Source organism: Podarcis pityusensis (assembly GCF_964106645.2).
Source record: "Podarcis pityusensis genome assembly, chromosome: 2".
NCBI classification, from domain to species: Eukaryota; Metazoa; Chordata; class Lepidosauria; order Squamata; family Lacertidae; genus Podarcis; species Podarcis pityusensis.
This window is the reverse complement of record NC_138029.1, coordinates 86474184-86498940: the sequence shown is the minus strand read 5'-3', so window position 1 is coordinate 86498940 and position 24757 is coordinate 86474184. Positions and strand designations below refer to the sequence as shown.

Below are 24757 nucleotides of genomic sequence, written 5' to 3'. Positions count from 1 at the left end.
GATGAGACAAGATCAGCCTCTCTGCAATACATCTTTTCTTTTGGCACACTGTGACCAGTAGTAACTGGATGATCCTGCATTGGAGGGTAGATAACTAAATGGTATCTTAAAACTCTGTATCTTAAAACTCTGTATCTTAAAACTCTGTATCTTAAAACTCTGATGACAGAAGGACTGTTTGGGACCTCCGTAATAGATACCTCTGCTAGCAACCAATGTTCTCATCCCTGACACAGAGGCAGGTGTATCACATAAATGAGGCATTATTGGCTCAAACTGTGATCCAAGTCCACAGAAGAAGAAATTCCAAGAAGCAAACGCCCCACTGACCAATCAACATTATGAGTAAGCTAAATGAACAAGAACCACATGCACAGTGACTGAGTACGACAGCAGACGGCATTGTAGGCCAATCATGAGACATAAAGCTAGACTGAAATAGTAAAGGTAAAGGGCCCGTGGATGGTTAAGTCCAGTCATATTTGTCTATGTGATGTGGCACTCACTTCCGCTTTCAGGCCAAGGGAGCAGGCGTTTGTCCACAGACAGCTTCCCGGGTCATGTGGCCAGCATGACGAAACCGCTTCTGGCGCAACGGGACACCGTGACAGAAACCAGAGCACACAGAAACGCCATTCACCTTCCCGCCACAGCAGTACCTATTTATCTACTTGCACTGGCGTGCTTTCGAACTGGCAGGTTGGCAGGAGCTGGGACAGAGCAACGGGAGCTCACACCATCATGTGGATTCGAACCGCCAACCTTCCGATCAGCAAGCCCAAGAGGCTCAGTGGTTTAGACCAGGAATAGTACAGGAATAGTAGGTAGGGAGGAAATGGTACTTCACCTCTCCTCTATCTTACATTTTGAGAACTGTGGCACTAGGTGCACCCACTGGGATGATTTCTGAATGGCATTTTCTAAATGGACCTATGAAACCAACGTCCTCTGGCCAGGAGAACATAAGAACCCCCCTTTTGGATCAAGCCCAAGGCCTGTTTGGTCCAGCACTCTCTTCTCACTGTGACCAACAAGATGACCACGAGAAGCCAGCAAGCAGTGATCTCAATGTCCTAATGGCCTCCTGAAAAAACAGCTAAGTCTTTATTGATAAACAGGCAACAGGCATCATGTGTGTATTAAGAGAGTTGGGAGGGGGTGTAGTTGAGGCCTCAGTTTCATAGGCAGCAATTTATGTGAAAACAACATCCACTGAAACGAATAAGCTTGCATATTATAACTGGAGGACAACCTTGATAATCCACGTGGACAGGGTCAGAGCCAAATCAGTGCCTTAGAAACAGAACAGATGGGGTAAGGGGAAGACTGTTCTTGCAGAGGTTGATCTGGGCCTCTCAATTTCACATTGAATCACCACCTTGCTTTTCGCCCCCCATCCAACTTTCCCCAAACGCCCTGAAGAGTCTAACTTTGTAATTCCAGAACATCCATCCGTGACAATCCAGCCAAACAACAGCTGTGCAGAAGTTTCCCCTTCAACTTGTCTCCCACTAAATCTCATTTAAAAAAAAAAAAGATTTTAAAAGTTCTAAAGAAATGACTACAGAAGAGAAAAAAGTCAAGGTCTGTGTGTATTCAAGAAATGAAAGCAGAATTATATAAAAGCAGCAGCTAATATAAAAAATTGTTCGGTGCTGCGTTTTCCATCTTTCCAACCATTATAGGAATAAAATTATCCATGGAGAAGATCGAAAATCTTTTTCAAAACTAATACAATTAAGCTTTATTACACTGTTTCAAGTACATTTCTCTCCTCTGCCAGCCCCCTCCATCTCCGACTCTAATCTAAGCTCATTCTACGACAGTTGGAAGCATTCTTCTATTTTATTACCAGCAAAATGTTGGTGTTTAAGGGTCAGAAAACTATCTAGTGCCATAAAATGAGGAAACAAAACCTGCCCTTAATATTGACTTCCTATCGTGCACAGGCGACTGGGAGAAAGGGCGAAAATATATTTCAACAACATGCAATGGAGCCGAGGGTATAAATACCAGCTCCTGCAGCTAGAACATCCATTAATCTTGTTTTAAAAGCCTAATTACAGCCCGATTCCAGGTACCGTATTTTTCGCTCCATAGGACGCACCTGACCATAGGGCGCACCTAGTTTTTAGAGGAGGGAAATATGGAAAAAAATATTCTGAATCAAATGTTGCACTAAACTATTTAAAGCAGCAAAGCGGGCGGCTCCTGTCCGCTTTGCTGCTTTAAATCGAGCCTCAGAGGAGGATAGGAAGGGGAACCATGGCTTATCTAAGTCCAGTTAATAATGCTGAGCCTGACTTATGGTCATCGAGATTAGCCTGGCTGTCTCAGTGGAAATCTGGGGAGGCTGGGGTGGACTTTCAGTGGTCAAAGTGTGGTTGTGTCTTCCTGCCCGGGATTTATTTCCTGCCGTCTTTCCCCCCTGCACCCTCGCACCCTGCTTCGAGGGAAGGAAGTGGAGCCATGGATCCTCTGCTCGCAACTGCAGTGGATTCCCTCCACTTTGAAGCAGCAAAGTGGGAGAGGAACTGCTTACACGAGTGTAAGCTGCTCCCCTCCCACTTTGCTGCTTCAAAGGGAGCCCAGGAGGAGGGAATCCGCTGCAGCCGTGAGCAGCAGAGGATCCATGGTCCCCTTCCTTCCCTCCTCCGTAGTTGCTTTGAAGCAGGAAAGTGGGAGAGGAGCTGCTTACACGAATGTAAGCTGCTCCCCTTCCACATTGCCGCTTCAAAGGGAGCCCAGGAGGAGGGAATCTGCTGCAGCTTCCCCCACCTCCCGCAGAAGCCGCACGCTCTTTAAAGGGGCTGTGCGGCTTCTCCTGGCTTTTCTGGGAGGTGGGGGGATTCCCCCACCTCGTAGAAAAGCCCGCAGGAGCCGCGCAGCCTTTAAAGAGCGCGCCGCTCTTGGGGGCTTTTCCCCGAGGAGGGAGAAGGGACTATGCGGCCGGTCAGTCCCTTCTCCCTCCTGGGAAAAAGCCCGCAAGAGCACACGAAGCTTGTGTGCAGCTCTTGGAGGCTTTTCCCGCCTGCCTCCCCCCTGCATTCGCTCCATAGGACGCACACACATTTTCCCTTGCTTTTTAGGAGGGAAAAAGTGCGTCCTATGGTGCGAAAAATACGGTATGTTTCCTTAGAAATAAGACACACTGAATTCAGTGGGATTTACTCTCAAATTAAACGTGTGTAAGGATTGCAGCTTTAGATTTGCAGAGAAAACACAACTGGGAAGGGGGAAAGTAAGATATTTAAAAATAAACAAGCAACAATTCTGTATACATTCTCTCTGTAGCCAATAAACAACGGATACATACATAAATATTACCAGTCATTTCCACTTTAAGAAATACAAATCTAGAGAGAGAAGCACATTTAGAGGAGGAGAAATTATATATATATATATATATATATATATATATATATATATCCCTTGCTTGTGAACATATGGACAACTGCGATAATTAGAGTGGATGACTGGTGGATTGTTTGAGATTTCATTGCACAATCCCCATGAAACATAAATGGAATTTAAACGCAAGCAGCAGCATTGGGCAGTAGCTTAAATCGTTCTTTTTTAAAATTAATTACACAGATTAGATGTAGCTAAGTGTGCAAAGGCAACTTGCTATGAATATGTTTTGCCGAAAAGAAAATGGAAATGGTGGCACTTGGAAAGAGGTCTGCCTTTTTTCTACAGACTAAAATTGCATGGTACTCTGAGCTATTGTCAACCAGATTTATTTCTCCATCTAGCCCGGGACTGTCTATGCTGACTGGTAGCGGCTCTCCTGGGTCCTTGGCAGAGGTCTTTCCTATCACAGACTACTTGAGATCTTTCTTATTGGAGATGCTAAGGGCTAAATCTGTGATCATCATCTGCACAACATTCAAAATGTGCTCTATGGTCCTTCTGTTAACGCTATGGTTGTCAAAGTAACACAACATACCAATGCACAAAACCCACTGTTCTTGGGACATTTCACACGCATGTAATGAACGTCTGCAGCACTCCTGCGTCTCAAACACTATCCTGCTGTACAATCACTGTAAACTGAAAGTTAAACCAGAACAAAGCAGGAGGGGGAGGCCTCTGGTAGTAGAGCAATACTGTTTTATACTTTGGACAGAATAGCTAGGGAAACCCAGACAGACGGGTGGGTATAAATAATAAAATTGAGGGACTTCCGGGGTGGCGCCATCGGCAATGGCGGACTCCCTCTGATCTGGAGGGACTAGCTCCGCGCGAAACGGGTCTTTTCCGCTACGGCGAAGCGGGGACCCTTTCAAAAATCACAGGCGGATGAAGCCTGTGACCATGGGACTCGGCGGGCACCCTTAGCGCCCCCCCAACCCACAAAGGAACCCACTAACGGGCTCCAAAGCGAAGAGGGGGAAGTGGCGCGGTGCTGAGAGTCAACTGCTATTTCCGTGGAGCGAAGCCGCATAGCTGTTGCCGGAGAGCGCTGCCTTTTTCCTGGGACAATTTGGCATCTAAAATAATCACCCGTGAGTACTTAAATTTCGGACAATTGGACTTTAAATAAGGACTTGCGATTAGAAAGGAATTGGACTTAAAAATTTACTTCAATTTGGCACTGAAAAGGGAAGGTCTAAACAGGAAGTCAGCCTTCCGTTTCTTTGTAGACAGAATAAAGCAAAGACAACGTAAACTAGAGCTCAGAAAATAGCTTCTAAAAGATTAACTTTCATCATTTTAAAATTGTTGAACCCCCCTTCGGAAGCAGGAGAAGAAGGGGGATCTTTTTCGGACTGTTTAAACCTGCAGAAGTGAGTTTAAAGTAAAGTAACTTTCCACCGTCCTGATCCTGGAGCGGGGTGTCAGGACTGACGTTTGAAGCTCATTGACCAGAGACAAACGTTTTTGACAGATAGCTAAAAGAAGAGAAACATAGTGATTCCACTGTTCCCTTTCTTATTTTAAAGGAACAAATATTGACAAAATATCTCAAAAAGGAAACTTTGTTGCTAGATTTGTACTTAAAAGAAAGAACAAATAGAAGTTTTACCCCTAGAGGGAGACTGTGAAACTGTAACTAATTCCAGGGAGCTTGCAGCTGTTACAGATTACAATCGTGGGAATAGACTTGTGACCTTGTAGGACAATGTATTCAGAAGCTCTGTGGTGTGCTCTCTGTAAAACAAATGCCCTACTGGAACAGTTAAATGAGAAGACGGATTTGATGACTAATGCGGTCAGAATTTTTGAACAGGTAGTGGGAAACTATATGGAGCCCACCCAGGAATCAAATCAGGAGTGTGCCCTGACAGAACAGATGAGAGAAGAGGATGTTGCTGAATTTTGGGCGCCAGAGATGGAGGGAGCTGTGGCCCTGCAGGAACATGAGCTTTTGGACTTGACAAATGAACTTGGAAAAAGCCAGATTTGGAAAGATAAAGTTTGGACTGATTTGGAAATGGGGGGTTGGATAGACCCCCCTATGCAGGGATGTTTGGACTTTCCAAGTCTGGCAATGGGCCGTGAGATGTTTGGGGCTGTGGGGGCTCTTAATTTTGGAGGGATTCTGAAACATGTTTTCAAATACCACATGGAGTTTAGTCTGGTCTTTGGAAAAGGGGCTGATTTGTTGAAAAGGGTCAAAAACATTACCAAGCTGGAGTTCCCACGAGTGAAAGGAGAATATGAAGAAGAGCCGCGGAAAGGACATGGAAGAGACTTAAGGGCCTCGGATATAAGGCTACCAGGTTAATGCGCTAGATCAATGGGATAAAATGGACTGACAAAACCCAGGACCAGGAGGAAAGGACGCTGGATGAAGATTGGATTGTTTTTATTTCTTTTTTTATTATTAGGATTGTTTTATAAAATTGATGAATGTTAGAAAAATGTTGGAACGAAATTACTTGGCTCTAGCAAAAATGTTTAAAGAATTAGGCAAGAATATTATGGTTATGAGAAGTTGGTAAAAATAAGATTTAAGTTTTAAGTTTTAAGGTTTTCTATAAGATAAGATGAAAATAGATTAAGGTAATGTAATGACAGAATATTATGAAATATGGAAAGCATTTGCTGCGATAATTAATAACTAGGATACAAAAAAAGGGAGGAGGAGGAGGTCAAAGAAAGAAGGTAATGAAAGTTGAGGATTTGAGAATGATGGATTTGTTTTTATCTGTTTGTGGTGTATTTTTGTTTTTTGAATCTGCATTGTTTGATGTGGTTTGTTTTCTCTTTGTTTTCTCTTTTTTCTTTTTCTGCTGTGTTTTTTTCCCCCTGTAATTTTAAAAATTTTCAATAAATATCATTAAAAAAAATAAAATAATAAAATTGCTATTATTAGTAGTAGTATCCGCCCTTGCCAAAATAAGTCCACTTACCACTGACTTCAGCCCATCATCGAACTGACTAAATCAATCTGGGACTGGAGCCAAGAAAGCCATACAACTAAAATACTTGGTGGAAATTATTAAGTATGACAGCATTTGCAAGTTAAAAGACCATGTTGCACAAGTACAGTGGTACCTTGGTTTATGAACTTCATCCGTTCTGGAAGCATGTTCTTAAACCAAAGTGTTCTTAAACCAAAGCGTGCTTTCCCATAGCAGCAGGGGAGTCAATTTACAAATGGAACACACTCAACAGGAAGCGAAACATGTTCTGCTTCCACGGCAAAGTTCACAAACCAAAACACCTACTTCTGGGTTGGCAGCGTTCTTAATCCACATTGTTTATCAACTAAGCTGTTCTTAAACCAAGGTACCACTGTATTGAATTAAAATAATCATGAGTTGTGAATTACCTGTAACAACAAACCTCACAGATCTTGCAACCATATCACACACTACTCAAGCAGGCTATGCACATTATCACATTTCACAGCTGTTTGAGTAAGGCAGACAAAAAGTTTACATGAATGAAGCACATGGTTGGTGTGATTCTTTGTCACTGCATCAACAACAGAGATGATGCCTCCCCCTTCTCTTGATATAAGCAGTGGCTGCTCATATCAGTTCTGAGGCTGCCTTTCTTGAAGTCCCAGGTAAACTGGCTATATGTCTAGACCATGGATTCTCAAACTTTCTACCCCCACCCCCAGGGCACAGTTGAGATTGCGGAAAATTACTGAGGCCCACCAGTCACAAAACTGTGGTGCAGGGGCAGAACCAGTCACAAAATGTGCCTTGGCTAAACCCCATGTTTTAGCAGAACAGTGTAACTTGTTGCTAGTTTCTTAACCACAGTCTGGTCTTCTTTTTGAGCTTCTTGGGCTCCTCCCTCCTCCTTTTCATTTATGCCTGTGTCATAAACATATGACATTTTGGATTCAGAACACAACCAGAGTTGTATGCCATACTTTGTGGGTTTGGATACTGACTGCCTCATTTGACAACTTCCTCTGGATGGCAATAACGGTTCATCAGTTGAAACCTTCTCATATGGCACAAAGCATTGTGGGAGAGTCTTGGTAAGCATATCCTAAAGGTCATGTACAGAGCCAGGCTTATCTCCAACACTAGTGGTTCAGGATGGAAGCAGATCATCAAGTCTGAGGGCATTAATTCTTCTGAAAGTGGCCAGTGACATTGGCACTGTGCTCTGGAAAGTGTTGAGGGCAACCCTCAACAAGACATTATGTGAAGCTCTTTCCATGAACAGAGGAAAGTGGTCAACTAAAACATCTTTGCTTGAGAGTAGTTATTAAGTCTGGCCACTTGCTGAGGTAAGAGTGCAGGTTGCTTGCAAGCATTTGCAGATGCAATTGGGCTCACAGTGACCACAAAAGCTGAATTAGTCAGCTTTCTGCAAAATGCTAGCTATGATGAAAAAAAGTTCCAATTCAATTTTGCTGGTTCTAACTGGAAAAAAAGTTTGAGAAATCAGGTTTGTAAAGGGGTTTTGTATACCTATGGAGGTACTATTGACCTCTAATACAGTTTGCAGTGATATTAAAGAAAGAGTGTAATTTGTCTATTATGAAAATAGACATAATATTGTTTTTCACCCTCTACACTCCTTTTCTCACAATAAATGGAAAGAACAGACTCTGGCTAAGCTTCTGCAGACAGGAGAAACAAATAAATTTAAACAGCATTCTCTAGGCTGAGGACACTTCTCTTAGCACCTTGTGTACCTGGTTTCTGAGTTGTGTCAGTCAGTTTAATTGGGTAGAATAGAACTGAAAAGCCATTCAGAATAAAAACATCAAAATGTTATTAAATTAAGAAAGGGTGCCTCTAAACCACCACATAGCAAATCATACCTCGCCATACTGAGAACTACCTGGAGCGTAGGGTTGTGGAAGACTGATATCAATATTTTATTTTTTTAAAATCAGTGTTGTTTGGGTACATTTCACCCCACCTTTATAAACATTAAGTATCCACTTTCAAAAAACAGAAACAACCCCCCCCCAAAAAAAATTTAGAGGTACCAAGCCTGTCAAGAGATTTAATTGCTTTAAAATTATGGAATATTATTCTTCACACATTTTTAAAGCTATTGTGAGCATTGCTTCATTTAGCTAGGAATTGAAAAGAACACATTAGTTCCTAAGAAATAATGTGGTTGCTCCAATTCTTATGCCATCAATTTTTAAAACTCATCCTGGTAAACAATTAAACAGAAATGCAAACCACACATTCAGGGGAGAGATTCAAATCCCTAAATGGATTTGCAAAGGTCATTTTAGGCTGAAAAGATGCTTGATGGTATCTCTTTAAATCATGTTCATTTCAAAGGCTTATCTAGCAAAGGAGCAGACAACATTTTGCAGCAACACACTTTGATCTGTTGGTTTCCCAAGAGATAAATTAATAATAACAACTTTAATTCATATGTATGGAATGATCTGAGGTTATTTTCACAGGGTTTTTTTTTAAAAATCCTGAGATTTTTTTTAACAAAGGGAATTTTTAAAAGGTGACATAGCTTTCAACCAAACCCATAGTATGGGGTCGGGGTGGGGGACTATGAATTATAAACGAGGTGGCTTTTTTTAATAATAATAAAAAAGAAAATCATCCAGTTAAAAACCAATTATCCTTTAAAATGTGAGTTGCTTAAAAGGTTCAGCTTGTGAAGCAGTTTAACAGTGTGTGATGAGGAGGAGGCCCCAACAGATACATAATAGGGGCTGGCAGTCCCAGGTTTCAGCACAATGGTTCTCATTTCTCTTCTCTGCTGATCCACTCAGATAGATGTCTGATCTTGTTAGCATTCAGCCACTGCAAATAAAAGACAACGCTGCCTCACCTTCTTCTCAATGTGGGCCAACTGCTCCTTGTAGAAGGTGCCTCTCCTCTTCAGTTCTTCATCCTTCCACTGCAGTTCCTGGGACTGCAAGGAAATACAAAACAAGGTGTTCACAAAAGAGAAGGAAGGAAGGAAGGAGATAGCCATGGTTGGGAGAAGGCTTGGGATAGGGTATAGATTGAAAGCAATTCCAATATGCCAGACTACACCAGAATGCTTGCAAGGCAAATGTCGTTTCTATCAGAATGAATTATTTCAGCTTGACATACTATTTAATGCTTTCATTTTCTGTGCCTCATAATGAAAAGGTTGCCAAGATAAATACTCTTGAGGTGCTTCGATCTGGAGTGACCAGATGTCTCTACCATGCCTACAGCAAGTAGAACTGCTAGAGCAAGGTATGCAGCACAATGAAGTGTTAAGTCTTGAACTAGAGGCACAGGGTATGTACCATCTCAGACTGCAGGTAGGAGGCTTCCATGTCTGAATGCTTTCTACGTTTTAAGAAAGAAACCAGGACCTACATAGGTGATGTACCCACTTAGCTTCAAACACTAGATCACTGGGGGCTCCCAAATCATTGTCAGGAACCAAAGATGCACCGATGACCTTCCAACTAAGAATCCTACAGGTGCCAGATATCACTTTGAACTTCACAGGGCTTTCCTCCTGTTCACCACCTCACCATTCCTTAGCTGCATAATAATCAGGAGGTTGAGAGCGAAATTGAGAATAGTGATAAGGGCCCCAGAATTCAGATTGCACTGTCACAACAGGACACATGAATCATTGCCTAAAGCATGTAGGCCAACGATAAGGGAGGGGGCTATGACAGATGTAACATAAAATGAATTGCCATCCCTCCCCCTTTCCAGAACTGGCTCTGATTAAGCAGCCCAGTCAGAAGTGTTCCCTGTGGGCTCAGAGCTGTCATTTTATGGCCAGCTGCCATCCCAAGGAAAAGAAATAACAGAGAATAATAGAAATCTGAAAATGCAAGTTGTCAGTCTTTTCCTTCTCCGTTTTTCTCTGGTGGAAGACAAACCATGGGGTCACAGAGAGTTGGCATTTGACCAGTCAACAATTTTGCCTAGCCAAATCCCTATAAACAGAGAGGATGTTGAACATGCTAAGAGGAGGATGCTTCACAGGTAAGTAAATCCTTTTCTTACCAACACCAAAACCCAGCAACCTCACTTCATTTACCATGCACACATGATGCCATCAAGGATACAGCTAGCAGTTAATTCAAATAAAGCCCCAGGCACATGTATAGCTTCAGAGCACAGGTGGGTCACATGAAGCCCCTGGCCCAATTTAATGTGAGTGGAAAGGAGGACAAAACAAAGGGAAAGGTGGTAGCAGAAATGAGTAATAAAGGATAGCAGAAAAGGAACACTGGAGAGCTAGAAAGTGGGGTAACCCATCTGTCTTTGGCTCTGTCTTTGCCCACTTCTGACCCCGGTCCCACTGGCATGCTGCCCCTGGCAGATATCCCCTGAGGCAATGGGGCCCTACATAGTAAGAAGGTTGTCTACCCCTACTTTAGACCATGTTTGTTTGACTAACATGTCCAATGAGGCTTTTCAAAACCAATTAAAATTAGGCCGGCAAATTCTTCTTTCTACTTCCTACTTCCTCCCAGATCAGGATAATTAAAAGGTACACCCCCAGGCCGTAGCAAATAGGGAAAGCAGAAGCTTTCTGCTTCTGATTCCCATCCTGAGCAACATACTTTGATTCTTCCAGCTACTATGGGAGAGACAGAAGTACATCCTCACATGCCTTCCTTTGGTGTGAGAAAGAGTTGCTATGAAAGATGAATATCCTTAACTTTAATACATACTAATCACAGCTTTTCCTCAGGATTTAATGAAGCAACAAGAGACTAACATCGTATGCAAAGCTTCCATTCCTGACCGATGAAGATCTAAAACAGAGAACCTGAAATGGTTGGCGTATTGACAAAGCAATGCTAGAATATTGCTGCTCAGCCTTCCCACTAGCCCAATAGTATGACTTCCATTATAGATTAGAGGTGGTAGAGGGAGGGAGGGAAAAGTTCTTGCAACTTTAAGACTTGTTCTCAATAACATGTTCATTTCAAAATGATACTCATGAGAGAACTAAGGCAGAAAGGAAAATGAACCTCAAAACATTCTGCTCAGCTTAAAAAGATGCTTTTGGTTTTTAACTTCACCTCCAGCTGTTATTACTGCGAACTGAAATACACATTGTTGTTATGCTTGAAATATCTATTGGTAAACCCAGAGAGGGTGTCATTTGAAATATCACCATATCAAACATTACAAAACTGGGTTAGGCAATCAGGGACATTTTGTATGAATACAGGGTATTTATTAAGAGCTCACTTTATCCTGCTACTTATTCCCCACCTGAAGTCAGAAGCCCTGTGATGTCCCAAAGCAAGCTGGCTTCTGTGAAAATTACAATTTCAGAGAGTATGGACACCACAGGTAGCCAACAAAGTTTCAGACACCGCGAGTAAAATGCTTATACCAGCAGAAAAAAATGAGAATGTGATAGGGAAATGTTACATACCAATTCTAATTAGAAAGTTTCCAGTCTCCTTCTACAGCTTCCTGTGTACTCCCCACCCTTTCCAAAAAGAGTTGAATCCTGCCCCTGACAGGGCCGGCCCACCCATGAGGCAAGGTGAGCTGATTGCTTCAGGCAGCAGGATGTATGGGAGTGGCAGATCCCTTGTTCCTGATTTAGATCTTCACATACCCCTTCTTCTCTGACAGGGAGGAGGGCGCCATTTTGTGGTTCGCCTCAGGTGCCAAAATGCCTTGGGCTGGCCTTAGGTCCTGGACAATATGGGGTAGACTGTGGGTATGTGTGTAAGAGCAAGGAGCAGATTGGAAACTTCTGTGAACTTCCCTAAGTTATCTACCTCTAGGACTCAAATCTGATTTGGGGCAATTTCTCTTATCCCAGCACCCTCCTACACTCCATCCCATATTCTTCAGGAACAGGCTCTGAACCCTTCAGCGAAGGTTTGTTTGTTTGTTTTGTTTTTTTGAAGGAGGGACACAAGTAGCTACAGGAGGGAAGAGGTGATGGTAAACATTCCTGCTGTTAAGTTATCTTAAGATCCAAGCCAACAGAGCTTGCTGGATGATCAAAGACAAAGCCACCAGTATATTATAGAATGGGATTTGTTCACAGGGTAAATCAATTAAATTATAATGAAACTATAGTCTTGATTCAATTATTTATTTTTATACTGAGCATGTACAGAATATCTTTTCATCACTACTGAGTACTCACAACAGACAGCACCCATTTGATTAGTTCCATCTGTTCTTCTATTTCTTAACTCTTCCCTTGGCAATAATGCTTGTCAGTAGTATAGTGTGCTACGTCTGGCCCATTTAGAAAATAATGACTAGCTAGCAGTACAAAACTAGACCCAGTCTGTAGACCAGTCTGCTGGGTTACCAGACTTTCCTCTGCATCAGGAGAGCTAGAAATTTGTCTTTTAAAAAGGATGCTAAATAAATTCCAAACTTGCAAGGTACACAAAGTGAATATGGTTCTTGGCACACTAGGCTGAAAGAAGGCAGAGGACTACAAATAAGGATTACACTCCATTAGTTTGCTTTCTGCCCTTCAGAAGTATTTGATAGACTTCTCACTTATTACACCAGGCTTCTCAAGCCTGCGAAGTCTTTCTAAAGTTCTTTGTCTTCTCTATTTCCCATCAGCATAATTCATTTAGGTCTCCAAACCATTTTGAAAGAAAGAAGAAAAAGGAAGATTTTACTACAGGGTAAGGGAGCATCAAATGAGTTCCGAACAACCAGCCACCAAGACAACTTTATATTCCATCCATTCAGTTACTTGAAGGTTTGGCTGGTCAACCCATCCTATCAAGTTTGGTACCAGCAGCTGCAAATATCTCTATACCCCTCAAAACCTACAGAAAATATTTTATGAATAAAATGTGATTTTCTGGCTTAACATCTTTTTAAATTGTAATGACAAAAAAATAAAGCCCTGCATCAGCAATGACTATTGTATATGTGTAGTAACGATGTGATACTCTGTTATTTCTTTACTTTATCTCGCAGCTAATTCATTTTTTTTATGATATTTATTGAAAAAAGAGGGGTTTTTTTAAATTACAAAGAAAAAAGACAAAACAGAAAAAGAAAAAGAAAAAATAAAACCATCATTTTCAAATTCTCCACTTTCATTACCTTCTTTCTATGACCTCCTCCTCCTCCTCCCTTTTCTTGTATCTTGATTAACAGTTATCACAGCAAATCCTTTCCATAATTCATAGTATTCTGTCATTACATTACCTTACTCTATTTTCATCTTATCTTATAAAAAACCTTAAAGCTTAAGACTTAAATCTTATTTTTACCAACTTCTCATAACCATTACCTTTTTACCTAATTCTTTAAACATTTTTACAAGAGCCAAGTAATTTCATTTCAACATTTTTCTAACATTCATCAATTTTATAAAACTTTCCTAATGATAGAAAAAAGAAATAAGAACAATCCAATCTTCTTCCAGCGTCCCTTCCTCCTGGTCCCGGGTTTGTCAGTCCTTTTTATCCCATTAGTCTGGCACATTAACCTGGTGATCTTATATCCGAGGCCTTCAAGTCTCTTCCATGTCCCTTCCGCAGCTCTTCTTCATATTTTCCTTTCACTCATGGGAACTCCAGCTTGGTAGTGTTTTTGACCCTTTTCAGCAAATCAGCCCCTTTCCCATAGTCCAGACTAGACTCCATGTGGTATTTTAAGACATGTTTCAAATTCCCTCCAAAATTAAGAGCCCCCACAGCTCCAAACATCTGACGGCCCATTGCCAGACTCGGAAAGTCCAAACATCTCTGCATAGGGGGGTCAGTCCAACCCCCCATTTCCAAATCAATCCAAACTTTATCTTTCCAAATCTGGCTTTTTTCAAGTTCATTTGTCAAATCCAAAGGCTCATTTTCCTGCAGGGCCAAAAGTTCCTCCCTTTCTGGCGCCCAAGATTCAGCAACATCCTCTTCTCTCAACTGTTCTGTCATGGCACACTCCTGTTTAAGTTCCTGGGTGGGCTCCATATAGTTTCCCACTACCTGTTCAAATGTTCTGGCCGCATTAGTCATCAAATCCGTCTTCTGACTTAACTGATCCAATAGGGCATTTATTTTACAGAAAGCACCCAACAGTGCTTCTGAAAACATTGTCCTGCAAGGTCACAAGTCCTTTCCCACAGTTGTAATATGTGGCAGCTGCAAGCTCCCTAGAATTAGTTACAGTTTCACAGTCCCCCTCTAGGCGGAAAACTTCTGGTTGTTCTTTCTTTTAAGGACAATAGCAACAAAGTTTCTTTTTTAAGATATTTTGTCAATATTTGTTCCTTTAGAATGCGAAAGGAAACAGTGGAATCACAATGTTACTCTTCTTTTAACTATCTGTCAAAAACATTTGTCTCTGGTCAATGAGCTTCAAACGTCAATTCTGACACCCCGCTCCAGGATCAGGACGGTGGAAAGTTACTTTACTTTAAACTCACTTCTGCAGGTTTAAACAGTCCAAAAAAAAGATCCCCCTTCTTCTCCTGCTACCGAAGGGGGGGTTCAACGATTTTAAATGGTGAAAACCAATCCTTTGAAAGTGATTTTCTAAGCTCTAGTTTACGTTGTCTTTGCTTTCTTCTGACTACAAGGAAACGGAAGGCTGACTTCCTGTTTAGACCTTCCCGTTTCAGTACCAAATTAAGGTAAATTTTTAAGTCCAATTCCTTTCTAATCGCCAGTTCTTATTTGAAGTCCAATTGTTCAATGTTTAAGTACTCACGGGTGATTATTTTAGATGCCAAATTGTCCCAGGAAAAAGGCAGCGCTCTCCGGCAACGGCTATGCGGCTTCGCTCCACAGAAAAAGCAGCTGACTCACAGCACCGCGCCACTTCCCCCTCTTCGCTTCGGAGCCCGTTAGTGGGTTCCTTTGCAGGTTGGGGGGGCGCTAAGGGTGCCCGCCGAGTCCCACGGTCACAGGCTTCATCCGCCTGTGATTTCTAAAAGGGTCCCCGCTTTGCCGCAGCGGAAAAGACCCGTTTCGCGCGGAGCTGGTCCCTCCGGTTCAGAGGGAGTCCGCCATTGCCGATGGCGCCACCCCGGAAGCCTATCTCGCAGCTAATTCAAAGGGGAAGATTATATGCATGCAGGGGAGAATAGGAGCTTACCCAGGCATCCAAATCCACAGGCTGAGCGACAGAGTGAAGGAAGAGAGAAAGGGAAGAGAGAAGAAGTCAGTGATTTATGGAGATCACCTATTGCGATACAATAAAGCTCTTAATAGGACTCCCCACACGAGAGGAAAGTGTATTTTTAAAATGACAAGCATTTTAAACAATGATGTCAAGTCTCCCTGTTGCTGCTGTCCTGTAAGTGAATGCCAAAAAAATACGACTGAGATGGGTGGGTGGGAATGCAATCTCAAGGAATGATTCTTCATATCCCAGTAGAGCACACTCTAAGCAAAGACCTTGGAGTCATACAAGGCACTGCACACTCTTACAGAGACTAACAATGGCATATGAAACTGGGGGTCACGATATGTACACTAAAAGAAAACAGGCACAGCATGGGGGGCAGGGGGGAGAGAGTACCAGGGTGATTTCCCTGGGTGCAAAAAAATTTAGGGACACGTCTCTGCAGCTGCCGCCCCGACCAGAGGCGCTTCCCATCCCACCCTCACCTGAGCAGCATACCAAAGAGCTGGGAGAGTCGAGTCCCTTGCATCCCTTGGCTGCGTGGCGTCCCCTGGCCGGACAGCAAGTCTTAGGGGGGTGGCAGTGCCCCAGCTTGAGGAGGCATGCACACATGTCCTGCTGCTGCTCTGCAGCTCTGTCCGGCGGCAGCAGCAGTGCCACATGGAGGCACCAGTAAGGGAATGCAATACTTGCCTTACCCTGGGTGCTGGCAATCCATGCTACACCACTGGCCAGAAGGTGTGATGCTTCCAATTTCTCCAAGACAACTTGTTTTTCCCCTGCCCAAGGTTGGCATTACAATGATAATTGAAATATATGAGGAGGGCGAGGTGGAAGAGGAGGAAGGTAAAAGGACAAACCTAAAGCTGGAAGGAACCCTGAAATTGTCCACTCCAACTACTTGCAATTCCAGGACACCCTGGGCTTATAAGCCTCCTCAGAAAGAAATGATTGTCTACTAGGAAGGAGAGTCCATAGCCTCTTTTGACTACCCTGCTCAACTAACTTCTGCAGGTAGAAAAAACATTTCTGGATAATCCATCTAAGGGTACAATCCTATGCACACTTACCTGGAAGAAAGTCCCATTGAACCCAATGGTGCTTGCTTCTGAGCAGACATGTATTACACTACTGTATAAGTATGTATAGCTGCAAATAGAAGCCATCAGTCCTTGCTCTGTCCTCGTAAGCAGCTGCTTTCCTACTTCTCTACCACAGCCTTTTGCTGAAAATGGGACATGTCTGCCCATTCATTCTCTGCAAAAAAATCTTCTCCCTAAAAGGCCAGTTCACACTAGCAAACTCTTCCACAAGACTGTGCAATTACACCAGCACACAGTGTAAGGTTGGTGTAAACCAAGCACACTGTCTCCAGCAAATATGATCATGGAAATGGCCGCCAGCTCCCCACAGTTCAAAGCAGCCTTTCTCCACACAGCTAGTCAAGGAGGAGAGTGTGTGTGTGTGTGTGTGTGTGTGTGTGTGTGTGAAGTAGCTTCAAGGTGAAGACCCAGTTGTTTCACTAGTATGATTCCTTCTGGAGCTATGCTAGAGGTTTTTTTTACTTAATAGGGTGATCCTTGTTGTAGCTAGATGTACTTTATACAGCCAGACCAATGCCAAGCTGTTTTCCTCTCTCCCTTTTCTTAGCAAGCAGATTAAGGACTTCACAGTGAAGCCACACAGACTGCAGGGAGCTCAGTCTGCTCACAAAAATAAACTGCAACACACACACACACTTTTTATTATTATTATTTTGACTTAAGCAATAACCCAGCAGTAGCAGAGTAAGTACAAGACAATAAACATCTCTCATACCCATAAACTTCTTGGCTTCAGACTGAGGTGTTTATGAGGAAGCCAGCGCACTCATTTGTTGTCAAGGGCCGCTGAGTCTCCCATACTTCTTGGGGCTACACTGGCTTGGCAGCCTATTCTTTAAGTGGTAACTTCTTCTGAGGTCTGGCCTTTATTATCGTGATTATTTATCTGAAGGGGGTCCGGTGAGGTGGGACGAATGTTCTTGTTGGCCACAGTTCAGAGCTGAAGCTGACAGAGAGACAGAAAATGGCTCCCCATTTATATGAGTTGCTGTCATTTTAAACAGCACAGATAAGTTACCCAAGGAGGTGGAAGGATTATGTGAAATTGGCTGCACATTGCCTGCCTAACCTCCTGCCCCCCTCTTGCCACTGCCCTGGATGGAATTAAATGTCTACAGGTCAGGCAGGTGAGCCAATTTCCTCCCTCCTCTAGGAGAACAAGGATAAGACTGTCATTAGCCCCCAACAGCACACCACACATGCAGCATGTTCGCTGGCAATCAATAACTTGATCATGACAACAGTCTGGTTCAAGCAATGCTTTCTCTCTGCAGTAGACTGAAAATACAGGGAGAGGGAGAAAGCATTGTTTGAACCAGACATACACTATATATACCTTAAATGCACTATATTTATTTACAGCCACTGTGTGTGTGTGTGTGTGTGTGTGTGTGTGTACAGTCAGATGTCAGCATGACAGGCGATAAAGTCAGAAAGTACTATGGATGGCATATTTACAAAGGAAATGCTCTCTCTCCAGTGCATCATCGACTATAGGCAACACTTTACCAAATGGTAATCTACTACAGTGTTCATATATTGGCCTTTCGGCAAGCTGGTTCTACCAAACAATGAGGAAAATTCTACCAGACTTTCCTGCAGCTGTTCATAAATCCAGGGGAGTGGTAATAGTCTCCACAACATTGGGAAAGGTGTTATATGAAAATGGCTTGCTGTGTAGTAGCAGTTGGCTGGCATCTATCTGTCTCAGGAACAATGGAGTGTGCCTTTGGGGGTGAAGTCAAACCATTGGAGAATAGTAAGTTACTACTTGGGAAGTGGTAACTATATTCACCCTTAGCCTGCCACATACAGTGGTACCTCAGGTTACATACGCTTCAGGTTACAGACTCCGCTAACCCAGAAATAGTGCTTCAGGTTAAGAACTTTGCTTCAGGATAAGAACAGAAATCGTGCTCCGGTGGCGCGGCAGCAGCAGGAGGCCCCATTAGCTAAAGTGGTGCTTCAGGTTAAGAACAGTTTCAGGTTAAGAACGGACCTCTGGAACGAATTAAGTACTTAACCCGAGGTACCACTGTACAGCTGTTATTCTGCTTGAACTACACCACCCATTCTTCCATTCACACAAATTTGTTTTGTGTAAATACTGATTCTTTAAATCACAGTGCTCATAGCTGGCTCAGAAAATGGGGCATTTGAACTCTTTTTTAAAAAAGAAGAAGAATGGGATCTCTCTAGATTATTCATAAAACGAAACAGTTCATGATTCTTCATTTGTTATAGTTATTACATAAATACTAAAGCCTCGTTTTCTAAAGCTATAGGTTCACACCTTCCACAGAGAATAAAATTAGAGGGCAATAAAAATGGAAGAACCTTATTAAAGAGATTAGGTGTAAAAGAACACAATATATTGCTAGAAAAAACCAAACGATACTGATTAAAGGACAGTATAAGGAGGCGAACATTACAGAGGGGTTTCATTGCCATTATCATTCAGAAGGCACAATGTCCAAGCTGCATTAACTAATATTGACTGATAACACATTCAGAGAAGCAAGTGTTGGTTTTCAAGCTTAAGTTGCTTGGCTAAGAGTAAAACACCATTTTCTTTTTTTATTCTCTGCCCAAACAGGCATGGCTTTCAACTCTGCCAGTACTTGAGCCGTATAATAACTCCTGGCCAAACAGTGCTGTATCGCCGTGCTAAAGCAAATAGTACAAAATCAACTTTTCAACAAGCATTGTAGGGAGACATTACAGCAAACCATACTAAGGGAGACTTATTCCTGTATGGTCTGTGGAAGGGGGGGGGCGCGGATAGCAACCCAAGAACAGCTTGATTTTGGCTGCAAAAGGTCACTAATACCATAATATTTTTTAAAGTTGGGTGTGACTTTAAAAATGATTTTAAAGGGCTGTAACTCACTGGTAGAGCACATGTTTGGTATGCCAAACTGCTCAGGTTCAATCACCAGCATCTCCAAATAGGGCTAGGAGAGACTCCTGCCTGACATCCTGGAAGGTCACTGCCAGTCAGTGCAGACAATATTGAGCTAGATTGACCAGTGGTCCAACTCTATATAAAGCAGCTTCCTGTGTCTCCTTATAGTTAACAATCATTTCCCAAAGGATAAAATAATGGAATAAATGCCTTATACTTCAATGTCCACTTGAAGCAAACTCTAAACACTTGTGGGATGCGGTCAGAAATGTGTGCACATGGCAGCTTCCTCATCCTGAGCCTAAGAGTTATTTTCAGCATTATGCAGAGGTAAACTCAAGTTTGCCACTAAGTGTGTATTAAATGGAGCTGCAGCCAATCACACATTCCTGTCAAGCACAGCGGCGTAGCGTGGGTTGTCAGCACCCGGGGCAAGGCAAGTAATTTGCGCCCCCTAACCTGGGGCAAGGCAAGTAATTTGCGCCCCCTAACCCGGGGCAAGGCAAGTAATTTGCGCCCCCTGACCCCTAACCTGCCGCCGCTGCCAGCTTCTTCTTGCTGCTGCCTGGTCTGGTCTGGTGTGGTTCTCTCCCGCGCTCAGCGCTGCGCTGGGCGGCCGCTGCACTGTCCCTCCCCCAGATAGTCCCTCGCTCTCTCTCCGCACCGCACGCCTGGCACCCACCCCCTCCACAATGGGCTGCGACCCAGCGGCTCAGATCGGATTCGCACAGCCAGCACAGCAGTGAGAGAGATTGAGTGAGCCAGGTAGGGGCAGAGAGCTGCGAGTGCGAGCGCCCCCCCCCCCGATGTTGCACCCGGTGCGGCCGGCCCCCCCTACACCCCCCACGCTACGCCACTGGTCAAGCATACCGGTATAATATATGAGTTTTGCAAGCACATTTATCACAGTTACTCTTCCCACTTTTTCAGAGGTACACTTAAAAGTATCTTCAGTTTACCGACCAAAAAAAGGAGATGTCACCATTGATAGACGTAAGAAAAGAAGTGACAGCAGCAGGAGGAGAACAAGAAGAAACAACAACTACTCTAGGTGCATTTTGGAGTCACTATAAAGTAACTTGTATTAGACAATTGCTGCTAGAGGGGTGTCCCAAAGGAAGAATTTCTGCCAAAACTGTGCTGGGTCTGGTATAACCATCTTTCTAGCACCTAGACATTTTTCTTCTTTATTTGTCTGATCTGTAGGTTCCCACATTAAAAAATGTGATGCATGAAGTCACATGTGAAAAGGCAGAATAGATGTTTAAGAAAATTCTATTGGTAAACTGACATTTTTGCATTAGGTTGGCATTGTTATCCCAAGCAATAGTATCTCCATTCCTCCCAATATGGAAGCTGTTCAATAATCCTAATAAATTTTGCTTAACTGTCCCAAGTTCAATTGCAATGTATCAGAGATGGGATGATCCAAATAATGCACAGAATCAGTCTGATCCAGTATAGGGATATGAGAGTGTTTTACACATAAAATGTTAGCATGCCTGCCTTCAGGTTGAACAGGAGTTGGTCATGCTGGCTGGGGCTCGTAGGACGGGAGAGCTTCATTTTCACAAATGAAATTTAAGCTAATTTAGTCATGCAGGACTTTCGAAACGATCTACAACATTTTCCTCTCCACAGCACACACCAGTGACCTGATCTATACTATACACTAATCCCTTTGGCAGAAGTGATGAAGTGCTCCTACCCCTTACTGAGAAGCAGTACCCCCAGGGTGAACAGGGGGTCATCGATTAGTGCTTCTCTCACCCCCATTTCAGCTTGATGGCAGCAGCTGGTAGGGGACCTGAAATGTGCGATATGATTACCTTTATTCAGACAGCAACTTCTGCTTCATGTTCCTGCCAGGCTTGTGTGCTGGAGAACCTTACCATAGAGGGGCTAATCCCACAGCCAAGGATACATAACAGACCACAGCTCCATGGGACACAGGGAGGTGCTCTCTTCCACAGAGAAAGGATCAGCAGAAGACAACACACTGAAGACTGACATAGTACAAATTTAGAAGAATGGAGGGGAAGTTCACAGTATCCCTGAGTAGCTCCCAAAACTTCTAAACGAAAGCATCAGAAGTATCTGTGCCACACCAGACTACCTGTGGGTCAGACCTCATTTCCTAGATAAGAGAAGATTGGGGTGTTTTCTTTTCTTTTCTTCATGAAAAATTTACATAGCCCAAGGTGTTTCTATGGTGATGTGTATTAGAGAACTTCAAAGCTGCAACTAGGTCCTTATTTTCTAGGTCTCTTTCCTTTTCCCCTTCGCTGTCAAACACTTTTTCTGTACTGGGAGACTGAAGCCAGCATCAGTATTAAATGTAACAGGAGGCAGAGATGCAGCCACTTCAGCTGACAAGAGGAAGAAGCAGGGAGAGATGGAGCCGACAGCAGTAGGATCAATTTTGGAGAACGGCTCTAGTGAAAATTGCCCATTCCAATGTATCCCCAATGTATACATTTTTATAAACACTGTAGATGAAAAGCTGCAGTAAAGATCTGTTCTCCTTTGTGATTCAAGGGCAACAACGCTCCTAATACGTCTGTAGCACCTGCAAATAGGCTTGCTTTGCCCAAAGCTGATAATGTTACTTTTGTGGTGAATGAAGACTGACTGAAATGCCTTACAAAATACCAGAATAAACCAGACCCTCATGGTTTTCTTTAAACATTTAACCCCCATTAAAGGGGTCTCCCTTTCCCTTCTTCCAACTCTTGAAAACAAACACCTGTCAACAAGAGAAATACTAAAGGCCTTAAAATTGAGAGAGAGAAAGAGAGAGAGAAAGAGACCAAGCAATGCAGAATATTGCCTAAGGCCTTCAGATGCCAACAGCTGCTACATTGAAAAATTCAGGCAAGTCACCCTCATTCCAGAATCTTATACTTTTCCTACAGATACTGTTCCTATTACAGTCAGTTCTGCAGACCCATTGGGTTGCCTTCCACTTTAAAACAAAGGCCCTCTGAAAATATATATTTCCACCCCACACAGCAACGTGCCCCAGATTGTACCTATGAATTGAGCATGGAAGCCCAAGTTCAAATACACAGTCCTCTCCCGGCCTTCCAAACTGTATGGCCAAACCAGGAGATACCCATGATTAATTGCTGGATTTCCCTGACCATGAGAGATAAATCACTTGCTCGATCAGGAAAAATCTCCATAGGATTTCTCCATTCAATAATTAAATATCTCCCCACTATAAGTGGAAGAGAAAAGTGAACAAATGAGCATGAGGCCTATTCTTTGTTTTTTGTTTTGTTTTTCTTCCTGGTGATGAGATCTTTTGAACAGGGATCACCTTGTTATTGTTAATATTAATCATTACTATTAGCAGTCATGGGCAAAGTTGGTGAAAACTTCCAACTAGTTGAAGTTAAAAGTTAGCAGTCCTTTAACTTAGCTCAAATTAATTTTAAAGTTAAATATATCCCATCTCAAGTAGTTTAAAACTCAAGATAAAAAGAGAGTAGCTAGATAAAAGTTGATTTGTGAAAACAGCGTAAAACACAGTGAGTTGCCTTGCAGGATCATTGTTCATTTCCAAATGAAGTGAGTAGGTTTGTTTGCCATATGCCCACAGAGGCACAATAACCTACTTGAACTTGCACAAAGAAAGTTAGTATATCAGAGATGGATTCTGCTCCTATTCTCCCTGGTGTGTGGGTACAAGCCTGCAGTTGCTGTCTGAAAAAGCACAGTGGTTAGAACTACACCACTAAATAAATAAATAAATAATTTATACCCCGCCCATCTGGCTGGGTTTCCCCAGCCACTCTGGGCTGCTTCCAACAAAATACTAAAATACAATAGTCTATTAAACATTAAAAGCTTCCCTAAACAGGGCTGCCTTCAGATGTCTTCTAAAAGTCTGGTAGTTGTTTTTCTCTTTGACATCTGGTCAGAGAGTGTTCCACAGGGCAGGTGCCACTACCGAGAACGCCCTCTGCCTGGTTCTCTGTAACATGATAGAACTCTCCTACATGGAAGCACAAATTACTCCTACCCTTCTTAAAACATTGAGTCTAGGTACAGCATAATAATTAGTAAAATAGAAAGCTGCTTTATACCATCCAACTCTAACTTGCCTACACTAACTGGCAGTAGCTCTCCAGGATTCAGGCAAGGGTCTTTCCCAGCCCTAGATGAAGATGCTGGGGACTAAACCTGGGACCTTCTCCTTGCACTCTATTGTAGAGCTAAGGCCTCTCCTCTAATTATTATATTAATGGTGCAAACACTATTAAAATGGTATATTATGACTATACTGGCACAATAGGAAGAATGAATCTCAATCTCTCTCCCTCTCTCTCTGACACCCCCTCCTTCCAATGCAACATTACATACGTAATTGCTGTTTTCCTGTTCTCATACTTCAGGTACTAGCAATTCCCAAGCCCAAGACTCTAGAGAAGGAAGCCCGGTGGTATAATCCACTACAACAAATCCTCCGTTTCTGCCAAACTAGCTATCATAAGATTAGAAATCTAATTTCTCTTCATTTATGAGGCTTCTCACAAGCACTCTTGGGGTCTGAAGAGAACGCACTCAGCTTTGGGGCTACAGTTTAATAAAGGGCAATATGGTTTTATTATCTGCAGTGCCTGGGTAAGGAAATCCTATGAAATCTTCAGAGATCATGGCTCTGCATTACTTCTTGTTCTCTGGAGTTGTAGTTATCTCCTCTCCTGCTGCAAGGTCACACTGCAGGCTGAAACCTGTCCTTTAAACAATCACCACCACCACACACACAAATCAGAGCTCTACTGCCTATTGCCTCAAGGAATCCTATTGTGTTACTCCCGGTTTTCTGCATGTCTTTAACTGCATGGATATAGACACAAACATTATTGTCTAGAAGTCAGAATTCTGAAATTCAGTTATTGGCACTTCTAGTCTGCCAATCCTTTCCAGCTGGCCTTCAGAGAGTGTCTACTTTCTCCCTCCATGACCTCCACATCATTTTTTGCTGCTCACTGTGGCTTTTGACACCTCAGCCCTGCCCTGACTGCTATGCTCTGTTACAATACTGTTACTGCATACATACCTGTACTGCGCTTACATGTTCCTGAGAAGCCTGATTCAGCTGCAACTCTGCACGTGCCCTGAAACTATGTGTCTGTTTAGCTGCACTTTGAGCAAAAGTGTGATTCAATTACAATCTAACAGAGAAAGCAACACTGGTTTAAGCAGAATACTCTATGGTAGAAGCAGTTATGGTATGGGACAGAATATAAGTGCCAACC

At 42.8% G+C, this 24757-nt stretch overlaps 1 protein-coding gene across 6 annotated transcripts in view; it reads right to left on the bottom strand.

Moving 5' to 3' along the window:
* CHCHD6 (coiled-coil-helix-coiled-coil-helix domain containing 6) overlaps positions 1-24757 on the bottom strand; it is a 194465-nt gene that overhangs the window by 119471 nt on the left and 50237 nt on the right. For 2 of the 6 annotated variants that reach the window (XM_080996967.1, XM_080996969.1), the window contains exons 5-6: positions 15453-15473; positions 9235-9318 (exon numbers count right to left, since the gene is read on the bottom strand). The exons of 2 other annotated variants lie outside the window; for them this stretch is intronic. In XM_080996967.1, coding sequence (XP_080853093.1) covers positions 9235-9318; positions 15453-15473 — 105 coding nt within the window. The remainder of the gene's footprint in view (positions 1-9234; positions 9319-15452; positions 15474-24757) is intronic. 2 more of the 6 variants (XM_080996968.1, XM_080996970.1) reach the window with 1 other exon arrangement.